General features: G+C 50.1%; 2 protein-coding genes across 4 annotated transcripts; one reads left to right on the top strand and one right to left on the bottom strand.

The window, feature by feature from the left end:
* Window positions 1-887: 887 nt before the first annotated feature.
* LOC119095506 (protein disulfide-isomerase A3-like) lies at window positions 888-9,426 on the top strand. The gene is given in 11 exon segments (XM_037218348.1): window positions 888-1,148; window positions 3,327-3,414; window positions 3,761-3,881; window positions 4,841-4,989; window positions 5,357-5,544; window positions 6,310-6,410; window positions 6,876-6,892; window positions 6,894-7,112; window positions 7,506-7,700; window positions 8,180-8,317; window positions 9,053-9,426. Coding segments are annotated over 11 exon segments (1,455 nt in total). The 5' UTR covers window positions 888-1,014; the 3' UTR covers window positions 9,158-9,426.
* On the bottom strand, window positions 9,371-13,520 carry LOC119095507 (U6 snRNA-associated Sm-like protein LSm6). Of its 3 annotated transcripts, none has more exons than XM_037218350.1 (4): window positions 13,341-13,520; window positions 12,293-12,355; window positions 10,593-10,700; window positions 9,371-9,771 (listed from the first exon to the last, which is right to left on the bottom strand). In XM_037218350.1, the coding sequence occupies exons 3-4, from the start codon at window positions 10,693-10,695 to the stop codon at window positions 9,626-9,628; spliced, it is 249 nt and encodes an 82-aa protein (XP_037074245.1). In that variant the 5' UTR covers window positions 10,696-10,700; window positions 12,293-12,355; window positions 13,341-13,520; the 3' UTR covers window positions 9,371-9,625. The 3 variants fall into 3 exon arrangements, with proteins under 3 accessions (XP_037074245.1, XP_037074246.1, XP_037074244.1); XM_037218351.1 differs by having other exon boundaries at window positions 10,593-10,697; XM_037218349.1 differs by lacking the exon at window positions 12,293-12,355 and having other exon boundaries at window positions 13,341-13,519.
* Between the last annotated feature and the right edge of the window lie 10,989 nt (window positions 13,521-24,509).

The raw sequence follows: 24,509 nt of genomic DNA, 5'->3' as shown, positions 1-24,509 counted from the left end.
TATTCAAATGCAAAACTCGGAGCAGTCTTGTATTATCTTGGGCACCATGACCTTCAAAAGGTCAAACAAGGTCTCTGACCTCAAATGGGCTCGTGACCCTTTGCTTAGAAACGGCTGCCTAGGTTCTGGGGGCACCTTGGAGACCAGCCTGGAATTCGACCTTGTTTGGACTTATCTGACCTGAAGGTCATGACCTAAGGAGCTCAAACTTTGACCTAAGTGAGTTAACGTACAGGTCAAGACACTCTGTGAATTTGGTGTCTCTAGCTTTCTCAGTTCCTGAGATCTCAGGTGGTCAAATTGACCTCCCACCCGAGCGAAGGGTATCTAGCCGGCCACCCGGCGTGTTGGGCGTTTCACAAAAATATGTCTTCATATTACAATGAGCTCGAAATGAGAGATGATTATGCAGCAAAATAATGTTAGAACCAATCAAAGATGAAAGCGTTTTAGTTTGATATCGAGGACGCAAATTAAAGCGACCAAACTCTGCGGAAGAATCAGGAGGGGGGACGGGTATTAAGTTAGGTCAACTGTATCGGCCCAGCTTCCCAGCCGATTTTGGAACGTGTTGCCGCTGTCCGGAGGGCATTGCCCCCAATACAAATCAGTTCCGTCTTACGGACCAATGATATTGTTGCACCTACTTCTCGCTTAGGAAAATTATTTTCATGTGAAGGGAGCAGGCAATATTTTTTTCACTGCTGATTTTATGCAGCTGGGCCTACTCCACATTCTCTCACGTTCCTATCGTGTTATGGATCACATATGTGGGTGAGCTACGGAACAGCACGCGCGAATCCGGTGAGCCTATCCCGATGCCACGTTGACCAATCAGCGATCGCCAACGAACCAGCAAGCGCCAGGCATAGAGCGATGGTGCGCCGTATTTGTCGTTCGTGTCCTGGAGCCGGCCGGCCGTCATTGTCGGTACCGTGGGCATCGTTGACTGATACGGTTGGCCCGCATTTGAAGACTATAGTATACTAATTGTATCTGCTCTCGAGATCAACGATGCTGAAATATTTACTGTTGTCGATTTTGGTGGGTTATACGCTGGCCGATTCTGTGCTGGAGCTCGTGGACGGCGACTTTGACAGCGTCATTGCTGAGCATGGCACCATCCTGGTTATGTTCTATGCTCCGTGGTAAGTACACCAGCTTTTGCGGATTTCCGTGACCATTGTGTATGAAAGAATGGTCGTGGTACATTACTAGGCTGGGTTATTGCGACAAGGCACTTGTCCACGCAAAGCATGTGTCCAAGTGTCAAGGAGGGCTTGTACTGAAGCAGAGGGGTGGGTAAGGCCTGCCTATAGATATGCTTAATGCTGATAACGGTTATTACGTGCAGTGTCTGCCAGTGGTGATGAGTAGTTTTGCCATGATTCAAAGGGTTAGAGATACCTGGTTTTGAAGGGATTCATTTGGCATAAGTTACCTTGGTCATCATTTCTTAAAACCTTATTGATATCTTATGAGAAGTTTTGTTTCATGTAGCGCAATGGTGCAATGTTGAGTTGAGTATGCCTGAGGAGAGGGAGGTATGTGTGAAGACAGGTGTGGCACCACAGATTTTGAATTTGGTTGGTGGGGGCAGGATTTTTCAAGGGACTCCTGCATAAAATGGGGCCCCTGGGGGCTTCCTGGGCAGTGCCATATTCAAGAAGAGAGGCTTTGAAGGCACATGCCTCTCCATCATATTATTGCATATATCCTAGAAAGAAACAAAAAATATCCAGAGAGGGTCCTGACTCTTGGAAAACATCTTGCTTTCCAAAAACAGGGACTCCTGTAAGGAAAACTGATTCATAGATGGGCCTCCTTATTTGGCTCAAGATGCTTCTGATGCATGAAGAGGCCTTGAAAACCTAGTCAAGGGACATTGTTATCCAGAAACAGGGCATTTTGATCTGGAACTGCAGACATCTAATGCATAAAATGGGTGTCCTGTTCCCCACTTCTCTTCAAGAAATAGGCCTCCTGAATATAGAAGATGCCTCTAAACTCAGAACAGGAACTCTGTAGTTTGCAATATAGCCTTTGAGTCAGCAAAATGGCCTCTCAGCATGCCATGGGGCCTACTAATCTAGAGCATGGACTACTTTTTTTCATAAAGGTGGCATTATAACCCCAAATATGTGCCTTGTGATATAGGAGATGGTCTTTTTTGCCTGATTTGTTGGCCTCTTGCTCAATTATGAGGGCCTCCTTGGTCTGAATATAGGTAGTCTACAGGAGGCTAAAATGCCCTTAGCTTGTGAAATAGGAGCCTCCCAAAAAGTTTGGGAGGACAAAAATATACTTTTGCACAGGTGGAGGAATCTGACTCCCTACCCCCTCCCCCCCCCCCCCCTGCTGCACTATCCTGGTGAAAAATGAATGTGGGATGCTTTGATAGAATAGATGTCCTGATAAGCAGGACAAAGGTGGTCTGAAGATGTGATTTTAGCAAATGATTTTATTCGGGAGGTCTCCTTCACATCAATTCTGGTGTGCATTTGATTATAATTTTTGCTACCTGGCTTTTTGGTGTGTGTGTAATATGACTTAAATGTGCTGTGCTTAGCATTTGCCACAAGACTTATGTTCTGGGTGTGATAGAACACTGTTTGGACCATTGTTAGCTGGTGTTACAGTTCATGATGGTTTAGCCTATATCCCTCCACCCATCATCAAGTGTTACATTGCCTGTAGGTAGTGAGGGTGTTTGGTATATAGTCCACTTGCATAACAGCTTACCAAATATTTTTGCAGCTCTGTGTTTGAATGCTCTGTCACGAGATTTGAAGATAGGGACATAACCCCAACAGCATGGAACAGGGCATGTATTCCTGACATAATGTGGTGATTATAGGAATCCCTTGTAATGTTTTTACCATTTTATTACTTGCAGTCTCTGTCTGTGTACTGCATGATGGTTGGGTAAACACCCAGAGCTGTTGGAAACTCCTAAGGGTGTTGATGTATATATAGTTGTATGTCCAACACTGAGAGGTCTACTTAGAACTGGCTAACACATGATTGAAAGCTGGAGAAGGAACTGACAATAATTTGTGCATATAACACTGGTTAATCTATCTGAACACAGTCATGCACTGTGTAAGAATGTTTTTAACTACTTTTGTTTTGGTGGGCCAGAACTTGCTGGATGTTATTCCTTGCCACATATTACAGAAAATTGGTTCTATCCACTGGGACAGGGAATTCTGGCCACCAAAGCTTGAGTAGTTGAAAAAGCAGCCTCACGCCAGCATCAGTATATTGAGTTCAGATAGCCCTAGTCCTGCATTCTTAAGTGTCATAATGTTCACCTTGCATTTCAGGTGCGGGCATTGCAAGAAACTTAAGCCCGAGTTTGAGCAGGCAGCTGCAATTCTCCTGACAAATGAGCCACCAGTGGCACTTGCCAAGGTAGGTATGAGCGGGTGCTCCAATTCATTTTCTTGAAGCTGTGACTGAGTGGAAAGTGATTTGAACAGCATCAGACCAGAAATTGGTGTGATGTTTCACACTTCTGGGCTCTGGTACCCTCATGACTCAATGGATAGTCAGGTAAAATTTGCATTTTGCTTTGTTGTTTGTGCATATTGCATAAGAAGTGTGTTGTTCTTCACAAATGACTGGCTGGTCTTAGGATTTGTTTATGCTGGAGCTAATGGCCTCAAAAGCTTCATGGATTGACCAATGGCTTGCTTCCAGAGCATTGCCTTTGAGCTATTGTTTTGTCAGGATGCCACCAAATCATTGAACATTTCAGGTTGATTGCACAGAAGGTGGCAAGGAGACTTGTAATAAGTTTGGTGTCCGAGGCTACCCAACAGTGAAGATCTTCAAGAATGGAGAGTTCTCACAGGAGTACAATGGGCCAAGAGAATACAGTAAGTGTGATTCAGATTATCTAGATGCATTGTCTGTATCACATATCATCAATCTTTATATTGTGTACCAGCAATATTTATATCATGTCATGAGTATCTGTATCATTTGTTATCAGTGTATGTATAATTTGTCATCAGCTGCTGCATTATTGTTATTATTTGATATGCATCATCAGTCTTATGTATTTTATGTGCTGTAAATGTATGGATTGAGCCAGTTTGCAAATCGCATAACTGGTCATGTAGATACAGGCTGGCAGGATGCTATACCTCCTGTGCTAAATGGTAGCCAGTGCTGTCACAGAGCAAATGTGTGTGCGTTGGGGGAGATTCAGTGTTTTGAAGCATCTTCTGCCATGGCACCATAGGTGACTGGGTGTAATATTGCATTTCTTAAAGTTGGGGGCATGGCTTTTGTTCATCATTGGCGCAGTCCATGTTGGGAGCATGTGATAGCCAAAGCACTTGAGAATGTTGCTTGAATGCCTTTGAAGATCTGGATCACTCATTCAAAATGACAAAATGTTTAATGATGCTGGAATATTCTGGCCAGCCATCTCTCTGTCCTCTCTCTGTAGATGGATGCATGGGATCATAAAATTGCCATCTGTGTCAACATAGCATAAAATGACCCCCCCCATGGTCAACACACCTTTCAAAACCAAACTACTGGCACCAGCTAGACCAGGCGTTTCAGGAGGTTGCCTTGTCACTTCTCATTTTTTTGCTGGAGGCACCTGTCCTGCCCAAGCATCACTGTGAGCTTTGCTGCTTGATGCCTGTTGCCACACTGAGGATTGTTTACAACTTGTGGCATTGTTCATGGGATGACACAGACTGCCTGTCAAGACAGCTGTTGTGTGAAAATGCCAGCTGCCAGGGTTGGGCCCAAGGGCCTTGGTGCATGATCATTAGTTTGGAGATTGTTGATGGCTAATTGAGCTTCTCTTTCCTTTCAGATGGTATCGTCAAGTACATGCAGGCCCAGGTCGGCCCTGCCTCTCAAGAGCTGACGGCAGATAACATCGAGAAGTTCCTGGCCAAGGATGAAGTTGGTGTGATAGGTTTCCTGAAGGAAGGCGGCGACCTCAAGTCGGTCTTTGAAAAGGTTCGTGTCACGTAATGTGTCGCCGGCATAAGGGAGGGTGCTCCGGAGAGCTCGTGCTCGTCGAATCGGCCAACGCTGTATGCCCGGGCTCATGCTTGCGTGCTACAGATGGTCTGCCAGCGCTCAGAAGCAGGCATGCGTTTCAGACTGCATTGGTCCAACATGTCTTGCATCCACTGAACTATGGGCGCCATATAGCCGTAGTCAGCGCGCCCTAAAGCTGAATCATCAGCGTCGCGTCCGCTGCGCTGCATCGCCACCCCGCAGCTGATCTTGGCGGACCCATTGTTCGCCTTACTCGCCGTTGCTAGCGGGTGAGCGCGCCGTGCGGACCCGGCGACGTTAACGCCCGCTGCCGGCGCGCCAGGTGTCCGACAAGCTGCGTGAGAAGGTGCGGTTCGGCCACACGAGCGAGGCGTCCCTGCTGAAGCAGTACGGCGAGGACGTGATCGTGCTCTTCCGGCCCAAGCACCTGAAGAACACGTTCGAGGAGAGCAGTGTGCAGACGGACTCGACGGACCGCGCCGAGATCGAGAAGTTCATCAAGGTCAACTAGTGAGTCCGGACGCTGGTGTGCGATGTCGCTCTCTGGGACGGGACAACGTAGGCGTGGCGGGGGAGGGCAGCAGCGGCGGGCGTGCCGTTCGGGTGCGCCACGCCCTGTTGTGAAGCTCGGGTGACGTCGGCCGCCCGCTGTTTGTGGACGTCGCCAGTCACGCGATGCGGTGGGCATCGGATGTTATCAGCGAAGGCGGCGGCGATGCGGCGCTCCTGGACTGTAACCGTGTTCTCCGGGACAGGAGCGGTGACGAGGCTCATTGGCGACGTCCTACGTTGCATTGGCAGTATTGCCTCGATGGCGAAGCACCGCGTCGCCGCCGCCCATATGCTCGCGTGCTGCTGCAAGCAGGGTTCATTGACATTGAGTGGGGTCGTTATATAACCACTTGCGTGCCTGCCGCGACAGCAGTCGCGTTTCACAGCTGACCCGTTGCCGGCTGGCTTTGTGCGAGGATACCACCTGTGCCGTCACGCGTCCGAGCCGTGGCCTCACCTGATTGCGTTCCGTCTGTTGGTTCGTGTTATTATCCTAGTGTTGGTCCATTTGTCGGGCGTAAGTGTGATTAAAGACGCATTTTGGAATTCCCGCCATTTCCCCGCCACATCATGCCCAGCTGGCTGCACAAAGCAGTTCTCGCCCCTCCGCCGCCTCTTTGCTTGTTCGAGACTGGTGAGACAAGTTCTGGGCTGGGACGCCAGCTGCCGATGACGCCGCGCCGGCCGTCTGTCTGACCCGCTCCCGTCCCCGCTCCGCCGCAGCCACGGCCTGGCAGGTCACCGCACCACCGAAAACGCCGCCGACTTCAAGGCGCCGCTCATCATCGCCTACTACAACGTCGACTACGTGAAAAACCCTAAAGGTAGGCGGGCCCGCCGCGAGCCGCTCTGCCCCGCTCGGTCCGTCGCAGGGCTGGCCGCACCGGAAGTGGGCCGCTTCCGGTGCGGCATCCGGCCGCTGACTGGCACCCGTGTTTGGTGTTGCCGGTGCTGACGCGGCATGACTGAGCAGCATCTGATACGGGAGCGTCCGGACGGCAGCGGCGTAGACACCGCCTAGACGCGGCGCGAGGGGAGGGCTGGGGGCTCGGGTGCGCTTGGGACTGATGAATAGCCGGCCTGTAAAGGAGGTTCATGGTTAGCACATGCTCGAGTACTTCGTACTTTGCCTGCCGTACAGCACGTGGCGTGTCGTGCGTCGCATTGTGTTATCGTAGTTGGCCGCGTGCGCCCTGCTCACGCGTGGGCGTATGGTCCGTCGCAGTCGTGCCGGGCGCGCGACTGCCGGCCCCGCAGCGCCGCTGACGCCCTGGTGACCCCTCCGGCAGGCACCAACTACTGGCGCAAACCGCGTCATGAAGGTGGCCAAGGCGTTCGTGGGCCAGGGCCTGACGTTCGCCGTGTCGCAGCACAACGACTTCCAGCACGAGCTGGAGGAGTACAACCGCGGCTTCGTCAGCGGCGAGAAGCCGGTGATCTGCGCGCGCGACGCCGAGAACAAGAAGTTCGTCATGGAGGAGGAGTTCAGCATGGAGGCGCTGCAGAAGTTCGTCGAGGCGTTCCAGGTAGCTGGGGGCACTGGTGCTGCGGTGGCGGGGAGCTTTGGGCGGGTCGGTGCATTGAAACAGCGCTGGAGATGTGGGGACGACCTGTCTCGGTTTCTGTTAGGCACTTGCATTTGTGTTAATGTAACGCCGTACGGTTTGCCAGTAACAACTGCCTGAATAACGTAACGTCTGGTTCTGTCGCGGCCGTCCAACACCGCACTCGGCGGCCATCCGCCGTCATCAGGCGGATGGCATCAGGGGTTATGGTAGCCATCCGCGGCAGCAGCGACAGTTGATGCCAGTGGCTTGTGGCAACTGCGATGAACCTTTTCATGTCGGTCTGACCAGCTCTAGACCGTGGCGAGCTCCGTGGGCTCTCGTTTGACGCCGAGCTGGCACGTGCCGCGACAGGAGGGCACGCTCACGCCATTCCTGAAGTCGGAGCCGGTGCCGGACAACAGCGGCGGCGGCGTGACGGTGGCCGTGGCCAAGAACTTCGACGACGTCGTCGTCAACAACGACAAAGACACGCTGATTGAGTTTTACGCGCCCTGGTGCGGCCACTGCAAGAAGCTGGCGCCCGTCTACGACGAGCTGGCGGAGAAGGTGGGCTGACGGCCGCCGCCACCGGTCGCGGCGGACTGCCGGGCTGGGTCAGGTCGGTGTTTGTGAACACCGTGCACGTGAGACCCGGGTTCGATTCTCGGCCGTGGCTGCTTTATACCAAGGAGGATCATGCCGTCGCTGCACATGAGCGAGGGCTGCGCGGTGTGCGTTGTGAATCCCTCTAGCGAGTGTTGACGTCCCTCGGTTGGAGCTGCGCGGTGGTTGTGCGGTGATGCAGTCTGCGCAGATCGTGCCCGCTATGCTGGTTCCGACTCCTCTATTGCGAAGATCACCAGGGTGATCTTCGCCGGCGATCTGCTCAGTCTCGAAATCCCGTCACTGATACCAGCTGGACCCCGCCTGCGGCGTCTGTGACGCCCACTGTGCCCCCCCCCCCCCTCCCCCTGCCATTTGCCTGGCCGTGTCCCCCCCCCCCCCATCGCCTGGCCTGACTGACCTTACTCTGACCTGACCCGCAGTTGAAGGACGAGCCGGAGATCGCCATCGTCAAGATGGACGCCACGGCCAACGACGTGCCGTCCACCTATGACGTGCGCGGCTTCCCCACGCTGTACTTCGCACCCAAGGACAGCAAGAGTAGCCCGAAGAAATACGAGGTGGGTGTGCGACGGACGCCGAGGCCGCGCCGCCGCCGAGACTGGGGTGGGCTCGGAGCTGGGGCTTTAAGCGCTGGACATTGTTTAGCGTACCGCTCTGGGTTTACGTCTGGCAGCTCCTCGAAGTAAAGCGTGGCACGTGTTTGGTGTTTGCCGCGGTTTTAAGAAGGACGAGCCTCGACTTTGCAGAGTATTCAAGTCGGTCTGTGGGTAACCACTGGTCTGATGTGTTCTTCGTTCGGGTGCTGCCATTATCGGCATATCTCGGGGTTTACCCGTGCATGCCAAATTGTGTACGTGCAGCTTAAGTCTTGCGACCGTTTGTCGTGTTTTTTTTGTGGTGTTAGTCTTGGCATGCTTGGCCCCCTATCGTTGGTCAGCAACTGTGTAGGGTTATTACAAAGCCGGGTCCTGGGATCTTGGTATCGAGTAATCTATCCTCGCTTGCGGTTGGCGGCTGCAGTACCCGCGGGACTACGAAAGGGTAGTGGCATTTTAAGATGGAAAAGACCAGGGCCTGAGCGCGTTCAGATTTTGCCGGGTGTGGTGTTCGTCTCCTCGAAAACCAGCGACTGACTGCAGCCCCGAGATGGACTGCAGACTGATCCCGAACAACGCCACCTATCGTCCGGATGTCACGAGTGCGCCCTGCGCGACAGCGCCCTGGCTATGTATTGAGATATTCCATCGCTTTCGAGGCGTGCAACTAACTGGATGCGTCCTTGGCGTCCGCAGGGCGGCAGGGAGATCGACGACTTCGTCAAGTACCTGGCCAAGCACGCCACCAACGAGCTCAAGGGCTACGACAGGACCGGCAAGGCCAAGAAGACCGAGCTTTGAGCGGCGGCCTGTCAGCCAGCCTGCAGAGATTCCGCGCGCCTCTCGAGCCGCTTGTGATACATGTTGGGGCCGGGGTGGGCCTGGTGTGTTCGTGTCTCCGCTTCTGGGTCGGCTCCCGCGGCCAGTCACAAAGTTTTCGGCGCTGCGCGTTGTTGCCCGTTCCATTGCGTTCCATCTCTGTGTGAGTGCGTGCGAGTCCGAGTCCCGCTGCACTGTTCAGCACCGGCCTTTATTTTTTATTGATACAAAATATAGTGGACAAAACAGGACTCGCGTGTGTGTGTGTGTGAAGGGCTGCGGCAGCGCGCCGGCCATCGCGCGTTCGAAACGGCACGTCCGGGGGGCAGGATGCGCCCGAGAGCGAACACCGCGCCACGCGGCGGATGTCGGCGCGTCTGGAGCCACGCCGTCGTCGCGCTCCGCCAGTTGCGCGTCCATGATGGGGGGGGATGAGGGTAGCCGCGGAGCTCAGCGTCGCTTCTGCGTGCTGATGTAGAGCACGTTGTTGCCGCGGATGAAGGCGTCGCCGTACTTGTTCTTGAGCTGGCCGTTGTTGTACTCCTCGGTCTGTTCGAGGGCGATGTTCATGTAGCCGTCCAGGCAGGCCAGCACGCCTGCGGGCAAGAACGCCGACGGGCGTCAGGCGCCTGCTCGGAGGGTGGCGGCAGCAGCGGGGTATAGTGCGGTCATCAGGTGCAGTAGGCGCGTGAGGTCTTTGTGGTTGGTAGTGGAATGCTAGTGGCGAGTCATTGCTACAAGCACGAATTCGCCGACGTGCGCGGTTACATCTGGAACACATTTCTTGCGTGAACGAAAAGAGACGCCATGGTTAATCTTACCTCACTTGCGGCTCCTTGACGAGCGATGGACAAATGCCTCACAGTATGTGTACGTGGGACCCCGGAGCCCTGTTTCTCATTGGTTTACGACCCAAGCTCCGCCCGTTGTGGAGGCGTCACAGATACACACCAATGAAGAACGCCTCTAATAACAAATTGGGCGCGAGCAGAATCGGCTGATTCAACAATGGGAGCATGCAGCGCGCAATAATCGCGCCGTTGAATGTCATTCGAATAATAGTACATGGGAAGTGATCCGCACCAAATGACAATCATCGATTGCAATATCCACATGGGATCGAGGTCTGTCTAGTTGCCGGACGTACAAGACCGTTATCAGAGCATCGACCGTTGCTAGGCGCTGCCATGTCGACATCGACGACTTACTCGGTAAACACATGCACCTACTTCGCCTCTCGGCCGAGTAAGAACTGGGCTTGGGCCGTGACGTCATAGGTAAGGAAGGGGCTCCCTCCAAAGTAGCTAATGGGTTCCCACTGGCCAATGAAGAACGGGCCCCCGGACGGAGGGCTGTCCGTGTGAAAAGCGATCACTCTGATTCTCGCAACTGCGGCATGACGACGCCACCGACTGACCTCGGTAGTCGATGCCGTTGTTGAGTTTGACGACCACTGGTCGGCCGATGACCTGCTTCAGGAACTCATTGGGCGTCTTTCGCTGTCCTGCCGGCGCGCTCATGGCTGCTGTGCGGAGGAGCACGACAACGTAAACATCACTGGAGGGCCAGCACCACCCAGGCACTGGTACATGAATAGGCATTCTTAAGTCCACAATAACAGCAGCCCACTGCCCACAGCAAGAAAATGAAAGATGTGACTATGCCAGCTAAATTCTGGAAGGCCCACTCAACGCAAACACGGTAATGGCCGATGCTAAATCCTGCCAGCATGTGCCCACATCCGTGAGGGACGCGTGGGGACCGTCGGGAGTGCCTTCCACATCCATGAGAAACGCGTGGGGGACCGTCGGGAGGGCCTTCAACATCCGTGAGGGACGCGTGGGGACCGTCGGGAGTGCCTTCAGCACCCGTGAGGGACGCGTAGGGACCTTCGGAAATGCCTTCAACATCCGTGAGGGATGCGTGGGGACCGTCGGGAGCGCCTTCACGTCGCAACAGTCCTGGAAGTGAGGCAAGCATACCAGCAGGCACACGGCCGTATGCCCGCCCTCAGGCGCTGCACGCGACGAGAAACGTCTTGGTGGCATGACACGCATCACGGCAAAAAAAAAGTGGGAAATGGTGGTGATTTCGTCATTGAGAGGATATGGTTTAGCCTTCATTGTAATGAACATAAAATAGACAGTCTATGGTCATGCTATGAAAATAAGGCTGGAGAGCATAAACACATATTGGTTTGCAGCTTTGTCAACAGTGGACAAAATATGTTTTAGTGCTGCTCATTACAATGTGTAAGCTGAAGAGTTCTGATGATGGGCTCAGACAGACACATACTGTCTATTTAACAGCAAGTTTTTATATCCTGCATGCTGAGTGTGGCTGCAAGGTTGTGGCCTTTTGCACCTCTCCACCAAGGTCGGAACATTGGTTCTGGCTTTGAAACTCTGAGAAACCTGGTCTCAACAAGATTTTAAAGATTTGATCCAAACCTTATGGATGGATGGATTTCTGTGATCTGAGCTAACACAGAGCAGGTTTTGTGTGAGCCTTGATCCCTACCATCCCATTGTGCAATTCCAGGTAAACAGCAGAATTTCATGGCAAAAATTTAAGGAGAGTCTTCCACATTTGTAAAGGTTTTGAATTGAGCTAGCTGCCTTGAACACCTTTAGGGGCTGTTCACAATCCTGCCCTTCTTACGACCTAAGTTCCTCCAGTTCCTGAGCTACATGCCCACAAAAATGGGGAAGATATATCACACAACATTTCAGAATGTTGACATTCATGACATGATAATAATGTCATTCAAATTCTCCCATTCCATTAGCCATGTGCTGCTCCAGGTCAGTAAAATATGATGTCAGGGGCATTCATGAGTGCAACATCCATATGTAACCCATCACCATCAGTTGTCTCTCAATCAATGTTGTACCAGGTATGATGCAATCAAACCATAACACAATGAGGAGCATACAAGCTAAATGGAGAATTGTGCTGTCTAAAGCAGTCTTTTCCACTTAAAAAGTATATAACTAGTTATAAGAGAGATTATGTTATCTTATCTGATGTTTGCTTTGGAATCTTAAACATGTAACATTCCTTTTAACTTGCTGTGACACTCTGCACAGTCTGTCCTGTCCTCTGCCATAATCTGACCTTTAAGGATGCTGCTGCTAGCTACTAGCCTTAGGTCTTGCTGTCAGGGACAAACAGCAGTACCTGAAACAACTCTGTAGGTAACTCACTACACCAGGGGTGGGAAATCAGAAGGCAGGTGCTGTAAACAATGGAGCCACTGGGACAGGAATTTTGGGTGAATGACACAAATAAACTTATTTTTGAAACAATTAATGGGACCTGTCTGGTCCACTGATATTTCACAACAACTAATTACATTTTATAGCTGCTGGAGATCAACAGCAAGAGCTGAATTGGTCCACTTATTGCTATCAGATATCAATGAAATGTGTCAGAAGTCTGAGTCAAACTGGTATACCTCCAGCTATACACACCAGCAAGCATTTATGTGAATCAATTCAGGTTAATGTGAGCTATAAATAGAGAAACAATGTTGGAGTATGGCTAGTGCATTGTGGCACTGCCATGGTCTGCTTATGTTTTGTATATTACTTTAATATCTTGTGATTTGTGTTAAGCATTTGGGTTCTGTCTCAAAAGAACTGTTTTATACATGAAACTGCCTTTTCCATGCCTTATTTACACAAGTGACACATGTTCATTTGACCTGAGCATTTAACATTACCTACATGCATTGAAGGTCCACAAACTTCTGCACTGCACAGATAACTTTGAAAGACTAAGACATTTTTCTCTGTTCATAGGATGGACATTGACATGGACAAGCACACTTGTTGTCACATGGCACAGAATATATCAGAGCCTTAAGTCAAATCATTCCAAAAATCTCACAAATTTGGAGGTATGTACCTATTAAATGATCCACTCAGACAGGTGCAAACCATTTTTTAGATTGATGTGCCCTTGTTAACACTTCTTTTGACACAGAACATGTAGATACAGTGAACAGAATATAACATAAACTCATGCGCTGCATGACATATACATCATATGCAAGGCATCAAGTTAAAAAAAATTGCGCCAACACAGTTCAATCAAAGATGAATTTCTGGAGACGTGACAAAAGTAAAATGCTCGAATCTGCTTGTCACAATTATTCACTTACTGCTTCTCAACCAACGACTGCAGTCAATGTGACAAAAGGGAGGGTCCGGTTCTCTTCACTCGTTAAGAGCCTGAATGAACGGACTAAGCCCTGTTCAACACCTCCCAAACGAATCAGGCACAACGGTCTTACGTTTTACGGAAAGTATTAAACTTACGCTGAGTGGTACAAGGCTGAGTGGTAGAGCATGTACCACCATTGGCTCGAGTGCGCCGAGAACCCAGACAAAGAATGAAGTACATCGATCTAAAGTACTGCTGAAAAGCCTCACACAGATTTTACTGGTATTGATATGCGCTTCGGGAAATATCAGGGTTCTCTTTAACTGTCGCATGACAAGGAAAAAACTTTTTGAGTGGTAATTTTTCACAATTAAAGATACAGGGTACCTTACGACACGCTGCAAAGTACGGCGTGTCTCGACGCACGTATGCTTCGCGCAGGACTCTGATTTCTAGCCCGTGGCGTCATCAGCTCGCCTCGGGTAACTCGAGGCACTGTGTAGGGTAGGAATGGGCATTTCAGCTAGCTAGAAATAACGCTGAATTTTTTCACTACCCGCAGTAATCGAGGGTCGCAGCTAAACATACGGGAGAGTATCTAGAGGGGGGCGGGGATCATGGAGTCATGGCGCCCTTGGCCCCATGAGGTTTTGGCGCCCTTCCTTGGCTTCGGGATTCTTCGGGACACCAAGCAGACTACGTCGGGCCTCAACACCTTTGGCTTAGAGTCATTAAATCCAGGTTCACCGTAATCTGTTAACCTGCCACTACGACAAAACCTTGGGTAATTTTTTCTTATACGAAGGGGCACGATAACCTTTCCTTGGGGGCGCCTGTAACGTTATGCTTTTATCGCCGTCCCGCGGTGCGCGAATAACAGTAATGAATGCAGGCAGTCTTCGTACTGGTACGTGTCAACTCAGTGTCTATTTGGGAACACCGCGCCTAGTTCGGCGCCCCGACCTAAACAGCCCAACCTCTCGCACGCCAGTGTGTGCACAGCTGTCTTCTACCACGCGACCGGTCGGTGCTGCGATCTGGCCGGCCACAGTCAGCGTAATCTCTAGTTACCTCATCGCTCATGAGATATCGCCAGGTGTACGGGCCACACTTCGCACGCCACACGTCACCGTACATAAGTTGTATTTTCCAGAAGCATCCAGATTTAGGGACAACACAAAGAGCCCCAAACCTTCCCTTCCAATAGCGAACTAACTCCAGAAGCGTTGGAATGTCTGTGCCTCGCCATTGATGAGATCCTATATCGGCCCATCCGACGGAGAGACTCCAAAGACCTTATTTGTTGGCGCCGTAGACTTTATTTTGAAGGGTCACTCTTCCCTAGGGTCACCACAAATGGCTCAAACCCTTCATTTTCAAGTGAATACAGGTTTCGGGGGCGCTCCAAATGAGCCAAAAATCTTTATTTTCGCGAGGAACAAATTCCGACCCCTCGAAACTGCCACGCCGAGCGTCGGTGATTTTCTTCTTTTTCATGATTGTGATTCCCTACCGGCAGTCACCTTTTTGAGGCACGCAAAAATCGTATGTGATAAATACCCTCAGGTACAGTAACAGATAATGCACGTTCACCACAGCAAAACTGCGCGTGCCCCCGGACACATTTGGTTGGACACTGGCCTGAACAAACAAATGCGGATGCAAAAGTTCGAGACACACGAGATGGCATTTGTTCTTGACAGCTTCGCCGCTGGAAACAGCAACCACGTATTTCGATTCATGCCGACATAACAATGCAAGACGTTGCGTGCCGGTGGTGCAATGTATATCGGATATCCGTGGGCTGTGGATATCTGCGAACCCGAGGCATGGCTGGAGTTACATTCCTCAGTTCGAGTTCCAGCATTTTGTTCAAACTCCTTGATGATGCTAAGCCATGCAGTGCAAAATTTGCTTTTTTCCGTAACACAAAGCATTCTGCATATGGTAGTTAGGTGGTCCTGTGTTTTACTGCAAAGCCTATCACATCAAAAGTATACGCATTTCAACATGCTCTGCCGCTTTCCGTTGCAACCACAAGTATGTTAGACATTGTGTCATGCGATGTCATTTGAGTCACCGCGACTTGGAATTCGTGTGCAAGCTGCTGCTTTCGCTTTCAACTATTCATTGCAAGATCAGTGACATACAAAGTCAAATTTTGTTCTTGTTTCGACGTACGTAAGTAAACGATGGCTACTCATTTGAGCCGCGTTGTCGTGCCTGACGTCGTTTTTATTTAGGAGCTATCATTAACCCGTTATGTCATATATTTTCCAAATTGCTGAGCTAAGAATGAAAGGGTTCATCAGTCTCTGGAAAAATGGACGCGCGCCATATACATATCCACCTACTCTGCCTTTTCTGCCATGATGCGCAGAGGAAGATAGTTTCCGGATTTGAAAATAGGAATCTGAAAATGAAGTGGTCAAAATTTGGAAAACTCCCTGAGAGGGAGGGAACCAAGATCCAGGGGCACCACAGTGAGGCGTGCCCCTCCCCCCCCCCTGACAAAATCCTGGATCCGCCCCGTGAACACAAGCCAGGCAAATCTTGTATTCGGCCAACAGTCAGCATCGATGGAAGTTGGCATTGTTTTTATATGATGCTCAGGGACAGCCAGGCCGGTATTTCGTGACATATTACGAACTGGCCGAGTTCTTCGGTCATTCCGCCCGAACATGATTCTCTCACGCACGTTTGCGCAGCGTGCTGCTATTCCTTGTTTGTCTCCATATTGCACCCGGCCGTCAACTGTGTTGTACCATGCAAGAAGTTCACGGCATTATTGCATTTGAACCCAATACACCGTTGCAGACAAAAAGCTAACCAGTATACATGAAGAGCACAATTCGCCGCGCTTCGGTGGCAAGCTAACAGCACGACACAAGTGTGTTTCCGCTCTGTATTTGGTGTAGTTGATTACATTGAGCAGGAAACGGATCGAACGGATAACATCAAATGCTAACACACGTCTACAGCGCAGTGACCAGCATATCAGAGACATATTGAGAACTCTGCTGGACCCATTTTGACGAGATCCCGACATTAAGTGGTTCCAATACCAGGGACACCGAAATCTCGCTTTGCACAGGGGCTTTATTATGGAGGAGCCGGGACAGCAGGCGGCAGATTCCTTACGAAGGAGTCCGGTACAAGAGGCGGAAGGTTCATTACGCAAGGGCCTGGTATAGGAGGCGGGAGGCTCATTACGCAGCAGCCGGGTACAGGAGGTGGGATGTTCATTACCGAGGAGCCGGGTACTTTCAGTACAGGACAGTGCGGGGTACGGGAAGCGGGAGGCCTGCCTTCCCGAATACTACCGATGTTCCACAATACGTCCATGGCGATGCATGAGCAGAGTGGTATCAAATGCCGTATGCGTCCCTGGCCCAACTTCCCCAAATTCATTCATGCGATGTCGTCACCTTTCTCTTCCTTTTTCGTTTTATTAGGTGATTTTTGAGGAATAAACTGGTGTAAAACAAGTGGTCTTTCAGCTAGAGCAAAGTCAAGTAAGGATGAAAATATTAGTGTCTGACATGCTGTGAAATACTGAATAGCAAAGACCATCAACAACAAACGCCACAATGTGAGCTGCCTGTTCAATGCTAGCCGACTGCCGACATATACGGTTGTCATCACACCATCAAGCTCTAAACAGCACTTCGCCGCGTCTCATCAGGTGCGAGCATTCCTGCCTTTTGTGTGCAACAATCCGTGCGTCTCATCGCTGGCGAACACAACATGTGGTCTTTTTTGGCTTTGAACAGCATACTCACGGTGGTAATCAGATTGTGCCTCCATGTGGAATCTTTGGCATAATGGCTCCCATCCATGCACTCTTCTTCCCCCCCCTCCCTCCCTCTCTCTCCCTCTGTCTGTCTGCCTGTCTATTTCTCTCTCTGTCTCTCCCCCCTTCTCCCTCTCCCTCTCTCTCTCTCTCTCTCTATCTCTTCTATCTCTCTCTCTCCTCTCTCCTTCTCTCTCTCTCTCCTCCTTCTCTCTCTCTCTCTCCTCTTCTCTCTCTCCTCTCTCTCTCTCTCTCTTCTCTCTCGTCTCTCTCTGATCTCTCTATCTCTCTCTCCTCTCTATCTCTCTCCTCTCTTCCTCTCTCTTCTCCCTCTCTCTCTCTCTCTCTCTCTCTCTCTCTCTCCTCTCTCTCTCTCTCTCTCTCTTCTCTCTCTGTCTCTCTCTCTCTCTCATCGTTGCAGTGGCTGCCACTTCGGCCTGCTCAGGAGCCGGTACAGTCGGGCTACCGCTCGCGCAAGCGCCATCAGTAGTCGACAGCAGATGGCTCTGACGACCGGCTGGTTACACTTGGCTGTCGCTTGCACGACACCATCAGTAGCCGACAGCGACGGTCTGACGACGGCGCGAGCATAGCATGAGGACGCCGGAGAAGACGAAGTCGATGATCTCGACGACGGTGAGGATGGAGAGGCCGAGGGTGATGCCGAGAGAGCCGCCCACCTCGCCCACCAGCGCCGGCAGCTCGTAAGCCCACTTCTCCTCCTGCAGCACCAGCTCCTGTCGGTAGGACTGAGGTCAGGCAGAGGTCAGACGCGGCGACCCGACGTCAGGAGCGGGACAGGCTGGCGGCTGGTGGTGCAACCTCACCCTCCCCACCCACATCGGTGCGGCAGCGGAAACGACGCGGAGGCACTGACCCCTGAGGGCATGTCGTGCCATGCCATGCTTAAGCACGTGAAATGAGTCGCCAACTGAGGCGCTTTCCACAGATTGGCTGAAATGCTGCTCGGAGTCGTCGAAACAAGAGTGAAAAAATTTCAAGAGCTTGGAGTCACTCTCAGTGACGGTTTTCGCCATTTGCTGCTGGCGATTATTCTAGCTGGATGAAATGAGGTGACGTGAAAGGCGCCCCCTCCCCCTCCAACTTTCCACGCAAAAGTTTTAGAACCATTATATAAATGCCGTGGCCTACAACAGTAGCTCACTTATTCCATCCTCACTCGTATAACCCTCGAAACCCCCTTCCGATTCCACCCACCCTTGCTGGTGTAGAAAAGGCGTTAGCGAGGCTGTGACTAGCATGAACGGCATCCTCCACCGTCTTGACCTCCACCGTCGAGAAGTGGACAGCATCACAGCGAGGCGGGCACCGCCAGGTAGCCAGTCGTCCACGTGATCCGTATCCTGCCGACCGGGCGGCGGGTTCACACCACCGACCAAGCAGCGGAGGAGGCGCTATCCTGCCGACCGGGCGGCGTTTGTCACACCACCGACCAAGCAGCGGAGGCGCTATCCTGCCGACCGGGCGGCGGGTCACACCACCGACCAAGCAGCGGAGGTGTGGCAGCGGCAGGGTAATCTGATCTTGCTATTGTCTGGTCTGGTTATATGAACAGTTATTGAATTCTGTGCGAGTCAGCTGCATTGGGTTGTGCCTCTTCTGTTCTGGTCTTACACATATATATATATATCTATATATATATATATCTATAATATATATATATCTATCTCTCTCTCTTCTCTCTCTCTCTCTCTCTCTTTCTCTCTCTCTTCTCTCTCTCTCTCTCCTCTTCTCTCTCTCTTATAATCTAATTTAATTATTATATTATATCTATATTATATATATATATATATATATATAATATTATATAATATATCTATATTATCTTATTATATATATATATAATATATGGGGAATATATCATGTATGTGTGTGTGTATGTGTGTTTGTGCGCGCGCACGTGTGTGTGATGCTGTGTGTTGTGTGTTGTGGGTGTGTGTGTGTGTGTGTGTGTGTTGTGCGTTGTTGTGTTGTGTGTGTGTTGTGTAGTGTGTGTGGTGTTGTTGTGTGTCGTGTGTGTGTGTTGTGTGGTGTATGTGTGTGTGTATTGTGTGTGGTTGTGTGTGTGTGTGTTGTTGTGCATGTGTGTTTGTGTGTGTGTGTGTGTATGTTGTGTGTATGTAATGATTGCATAATACTTCGTAGATTCTTTCAACCAGTGCTTCATGGCATACTAGATAGCAATTAGTCGCAGCGTAAGAGCTCTCAGTGCCAAAGGACTAACAAAACCTAGTTTTCCTTGCGTTTCTCGTAATCCTTCGTTATATGCAGCTTTGCTACCCAGGCGTAAAACATTCTGTCCAGGGCTAGAGGAAATTGGGACTAGCTGGCAACTGGTGATCACAAATTAGATATAAAAAGCTAAGTTCGCGGGGTGAGGTGGATCATGTGTCGGTCAACTGCGATAGGCAATGGGACGGCATCACCGCTCCAGCGGCATCTACACCGTCGAAAGCTCGGCACGTCGACTAGAGGGCGCCCGATGCGACACCAAGCTTTCCAAGTTAAGCGATGGTAGCGATATCTTAGTGAATTCACACGGGGAGCCAATCGCCCTAAAACGTACAGAGACTACCGAAACGAGCAACAGAAAAGCTACGCAATAACGAGAAAAGATCTACTTCCGGCTGATGCATTTTACCAGCTAGGTGTAAAATGTTTCGTCCAGGGTTAGGAGAAATGGGGCGAGCTTGCAACCGGCGACCATAAATTAAATGTAGTCTACTCTGAAAACCATAGCATGCACAATGCATGAAATGCATTTAAGCATCGAGAAAAATGATATAAGGCTATCACGGAGTGCACAGCTAGCCTGCCGAAGAGCAAAATGCAGGCTCCGTGATACCTTCGAAATAGCAGCGCCTGAAAGATATCGCTTTCTTAAAACGATGATATCTCTGACGCCTCCAATCAAAGCGCCGCGTTTATTACTAAGAACACTGACATAAACTCACAAATATAGTATTAAAGAGCACTCTTACAGGCTTCAAATGATACATTCATGACGATGGCAATGGTAATGAAAATGATAATGATGAATGATAATGATAATAGTAATGATAATGATATCAGAGCGCCCAGTGCTGATGTCAGTCACATCATATGTAAAATATTGATCCGCATCAAGCTCATAAATCAGGAAGGCCATTCGTGATTTATGTCATGGGAAGTTGCAAAGGAAAGACCCTTTGCATTGTTGACTTGTACAGACAACGTACCCCTTACAACTCCAATCGCATGGTTTGTCCAAGCAGACGTTTTTATACGCGCATCGGACGTGCGTACATAACCCCGGGCCATAAACCGCGCCTCTGACGAAGTCGCATCTTTGCTCAACGCGTCATACTGAGGGATCACTGTGACGTCATTTTTTGTCACCGCTACCAATTGCTATTGACGCTGTACATAAACCGGCATCTGCGAACACTGCTTCTTCTTCCCATCTCCCGTCTGGTTACGCCGGCATTATTTTTACAGCAGAGAACCCAGGGCATGTTTGTTGTACGCTGAATGATTTTCATGCAGTTTACCTTTGCCGAATTTGTATACGATTAGGTGTTCATCGACAGAAGGCCTCTTGTGATGCACGTTTGACGCGCGTCAAAAAACCGGTGGGGGCAAGCCATCAGAATATGAGGCGACCACCGAGTCAAGACGCCACGTTTCTATGACTGTGGGTTGCAGCCAAAGATATTTGGCCGGGTCGGGTCTGACAACTTGGCTCATTCAAACACAAGGTACTTTACAATGTGTACAATATTTGTAACTCGTTACACGGCTCGCTCGCAAAAACGCTACGGCAAACGGTTCACTTGAAATCAGCTGATGGAGCAACCATGCCAGTAACATGAGAGTGATTGTTAGTTTATACGCGATTCGCTCGCACGGTAGGGGCAGATAGGCTCGGTGAATACTCTGTGGGGAGCGAGACCATGTGTGGTGCGGCGGGCACCGTGGTCGGGCGCAGCCCGTGAAGACTTCATTCAGCGACTGAATTCCACTGGCTCGTATGTTTTGTACTGCTTTAACCCTTAGCTATGACACATTCAAACGTATAATGAGCGGTATGCGCAAAAGGTCAGGGTGAGGTGAGGATGACCTGCGAAAACGTGCGTGGATGCCTTGTTTACGCTTTTTGGCGTGTCGCTTCTGCACGTCAGCAGCGTTGATTTCAGGTTTGGCAGTACGACCTACACTTTTGCCAGTGCGAACCACGATTTACCGGCACAGCCCACACTTTTGCAGGTATAACCCACACATTTACCGGCACAGCCCACACTTTTGCAGGCATAACCCACACATTTGCCGGTATAACCCACACGTTTACCGGTATAACCCATACGTTTGCCGGTATAACCCACACTTTTGCCAGTATAACCCACACATTTGCCGGTATAACCCATACTTTTGCAGGTACCACCCATACTTTTGCCAGCACGACCCACAATTTACCGGCACAGTTCACACATTTGCCGGTATAACCCTCACTTTTGCAGGTACAACCCACACTTTTGCGGATACGATTGTTCGTTTTATCCTCAGTCAGTTTTAGCTGGTATTATGCTGCGACGTTCAGCTTTATTGGCGATCGGAGAGATTTATGTTTGCGTAATTCAGATACAATGGTAATGAGCGTATGTGCTTTTATCGACTCATGTTAGGAGTATTTGTGTAAAGGAACCTACCCTTATCCTCCTCTAATGGTACATGCAAGGTACGACCTCAGTATCATCTCCCTGACCGTCGTTTTCGGGGGTCAAATTGCACCAAAACGCGATGCCCACCCGGTGCGTGTCGTTTTTAACCATTAATGCGGCCCGGGGCTCCGAGGAAAGACAGATAGCTTAGCAAAAGAGGAATTTGCAATTTTGTTGTTCAAGCAATTAGGGTTAGGTAAAGCCCTAGAGTGTATTCAGTTGCACGCGTAACCCTTCCCAAATGAGCTTTCAATGTTGCAGAGTTATGACGTTAAGTGATGGTATATTCTTTGCCCCACGGGATGTATTTCAGGAGCATCGTTCGTAACTTGATGTCTGCTACACCCGAAATTTTTTATTGAGGAGGTCGAACAAAATCGAGAATTTTTTTTAGATACCCTGGCACTCATCCTGCTAACCTCAATGGTTTGGATGTCCGCAATATCTGCAAGCCTCCCTTCGGCGTAAAATTCGCATTCTGGAATATCGTACTTCATTTTGTGACTGAATGAGCACACAATTGCGTTATACATCAGATTCAGCGCCATCCACATCAGACAACAATATATGCTTCTTAACCCTTCACGTTCCTTGCCTGACCGTACGCTAGTTTCGCCTTCTCTCACCCCCCCCCCCCCTCCCCTAACCCAACCTAGTGCGTCAAGTATCGACCTGTTCGTGGTCCGTTACCGAGTGACACCGATGCTCGAGAACCTTCCTACCGAAAGCCCATTAAGTAGAATCTCATGAATAATCGCACCAAAAAGTCTGCACACCTTCGTGGGAGTGTGGCTCAGACACTTGAGGGTTTTAGGTGTTAAGAAGGACAGAGCTGTGAAGTGCACCGAATGATCTTGAAGACGGCTATTTCGGTTCAAAATCCATGGAGATGTAAATACCCTGACCAGTGTAGAAGCACTTCCTCGGATTTCAACGCGACAAGTTTTTTCATGCAATACAATCTTTTTTGTCTTCCATGGCAGTCGTGACGCGGAGTTTTCGCACTTCAGCTGTTAAAAACGGCGCATAATGTAACGCTCGTGACGTTTCTGATTATTCCTCTCCAATCTCATTTACACAAACGGACCTCGGAGGGTGTGGCTGACGTTTCATGTGAAGTTACAGGCTGGGAAAAAACTTGCATGGATTTGAGTGATGGGCATAAACGAAAAATTTTCAATTCGTGCTGCCCAGCCAGGCCGTGCGCGGCCTGAAAGGTGGTGCTGCCCGGCCCGGCCTTTGCGCGGCCTGAAATGTGGTGCTGCGCGGCCGGGCCGTTGCGCGGCCTGAAAGACGATTGATTTGCAAACACTGTTCGCAACTTGATGCAGTTTTAGTAGGATGTTTCGCAATGCCCACGAAGTTATCCTGTAAGTTTTTGTAAGCATGCAAGCGTAATGGACACAAGCTCCTCGGTTGATCGTTGCAATCCAGAATCTTAACGAGTTCAGTGATTGCGATGCGCGGTATTGTTACGCCCGGCCATACCATGTTACCCATGGCCAGCCAGTTTTAACAAATGGGATTCGTGATGATATCGCGCAAGCCGCACAACGGTGAATGTTTGCCTGCTTTTTGCATGTGTTTATGTTCGTCGGCCCAAAGCCGTCTATGGTATGACTAGCACGGCTTTGCGTCATCGACATGTGGCACTACATTTTAAAAGCCTAGTTATCATAGCTAAGTGCTCAAATGCTTGAACTTAAATACCAGATCAGTTATAAAATGTAAATACTCCACAAAGCAAATAGATTCTTTATGGCAGACGGACAACTCTCGAACGCATTAACAAATCCATTAGTATGATGTCCCAAAGGTGTCTAGTTTCATTATCTTACCTTCGACATAATCTACATGATGGCAATTGGTAACTCCAACTTTTATTATCACATGTCTCGTCAGCCGCTGTGCCAGATGTCTTACTGATGTGACTTGCGCAGCATCGTGCGCGGTAACACATCACGACTGGGTCCCGACCTCCAGGCCGCCTGCGCACACCGTTGCTCTCTGTCACTGTCGTTTTATTCAAAGGTAATAATACTTGCGAGCTATCGACGCGTGAAGCGGAACTCTAGGGTGCCGACCGTCCTTTATCACAGCCGAGGGTGGGACTGTGGTTGATTATGGTCAACTTTTGGCGTTTTCGAAATGGTTGAAAAAAATGCTCTTTGTCCACCGCGAGCAGACAATTTTCAGCGTGCTACGCGCTACGATTTGACAAGCGTGGACTGTGCGCATCGCCGCCGCAACCAATCTCCATCGGATGGACCGCTGGGGCGCCGGAAGATTCCTTGAACACCTGTTCTGAACTAACAAACGCGCGATGCTGAAAATAAACTCGATCCTCTGCACAATAAGTACGGAGGATGGTAACCACGCATGAGCATTAAGAAAGGGCAATTCTGTTTTAGCGCCGTTTGTGGTGGTCAAATGACAAATTCGTCCTGCCTACCCAAAAAGGCTGTCCTGTCACCGCCTGTTGTATTAGTATTCACACAACGTTTCCTCCAGCTAACTTTCCTACCGCCTTCAGGTGTTATGGAGGCCTGATAAGGAGTGGATTGATGCTTGTCTTTAAGCCATCTATGCGTCACAGCCCGAATTCCTTTCTTGCCATTGCAGGATTCGCAACTAGGGTCTCCTAATTACGAACCGG

The sequence above is a fragment of the Pollicipes pollicipes genome, unplaced genomic scaffold (assembly GCF_011947565.3).
Source record: "Pollicipes pollicipes isolate AB1234 unplaced genomic scaffold, Ppol_2.1 Scaffold_4219;HRSCAF=4965_pilon_pilon_pilon, whole genome shotgun sequence".
Taxonomy (NCBI): Eukaryota; Metazoa; Arthropoda; class Thecostraca; order Pollicipedomorpha; family Pollicipedidae; genus Pollicipes; species Pollicipes pollicipes.
Note: the sequence above shows the minus strand (reverse complement) of the source record. Positions and strands in the feature narration are given on the sequence as shown.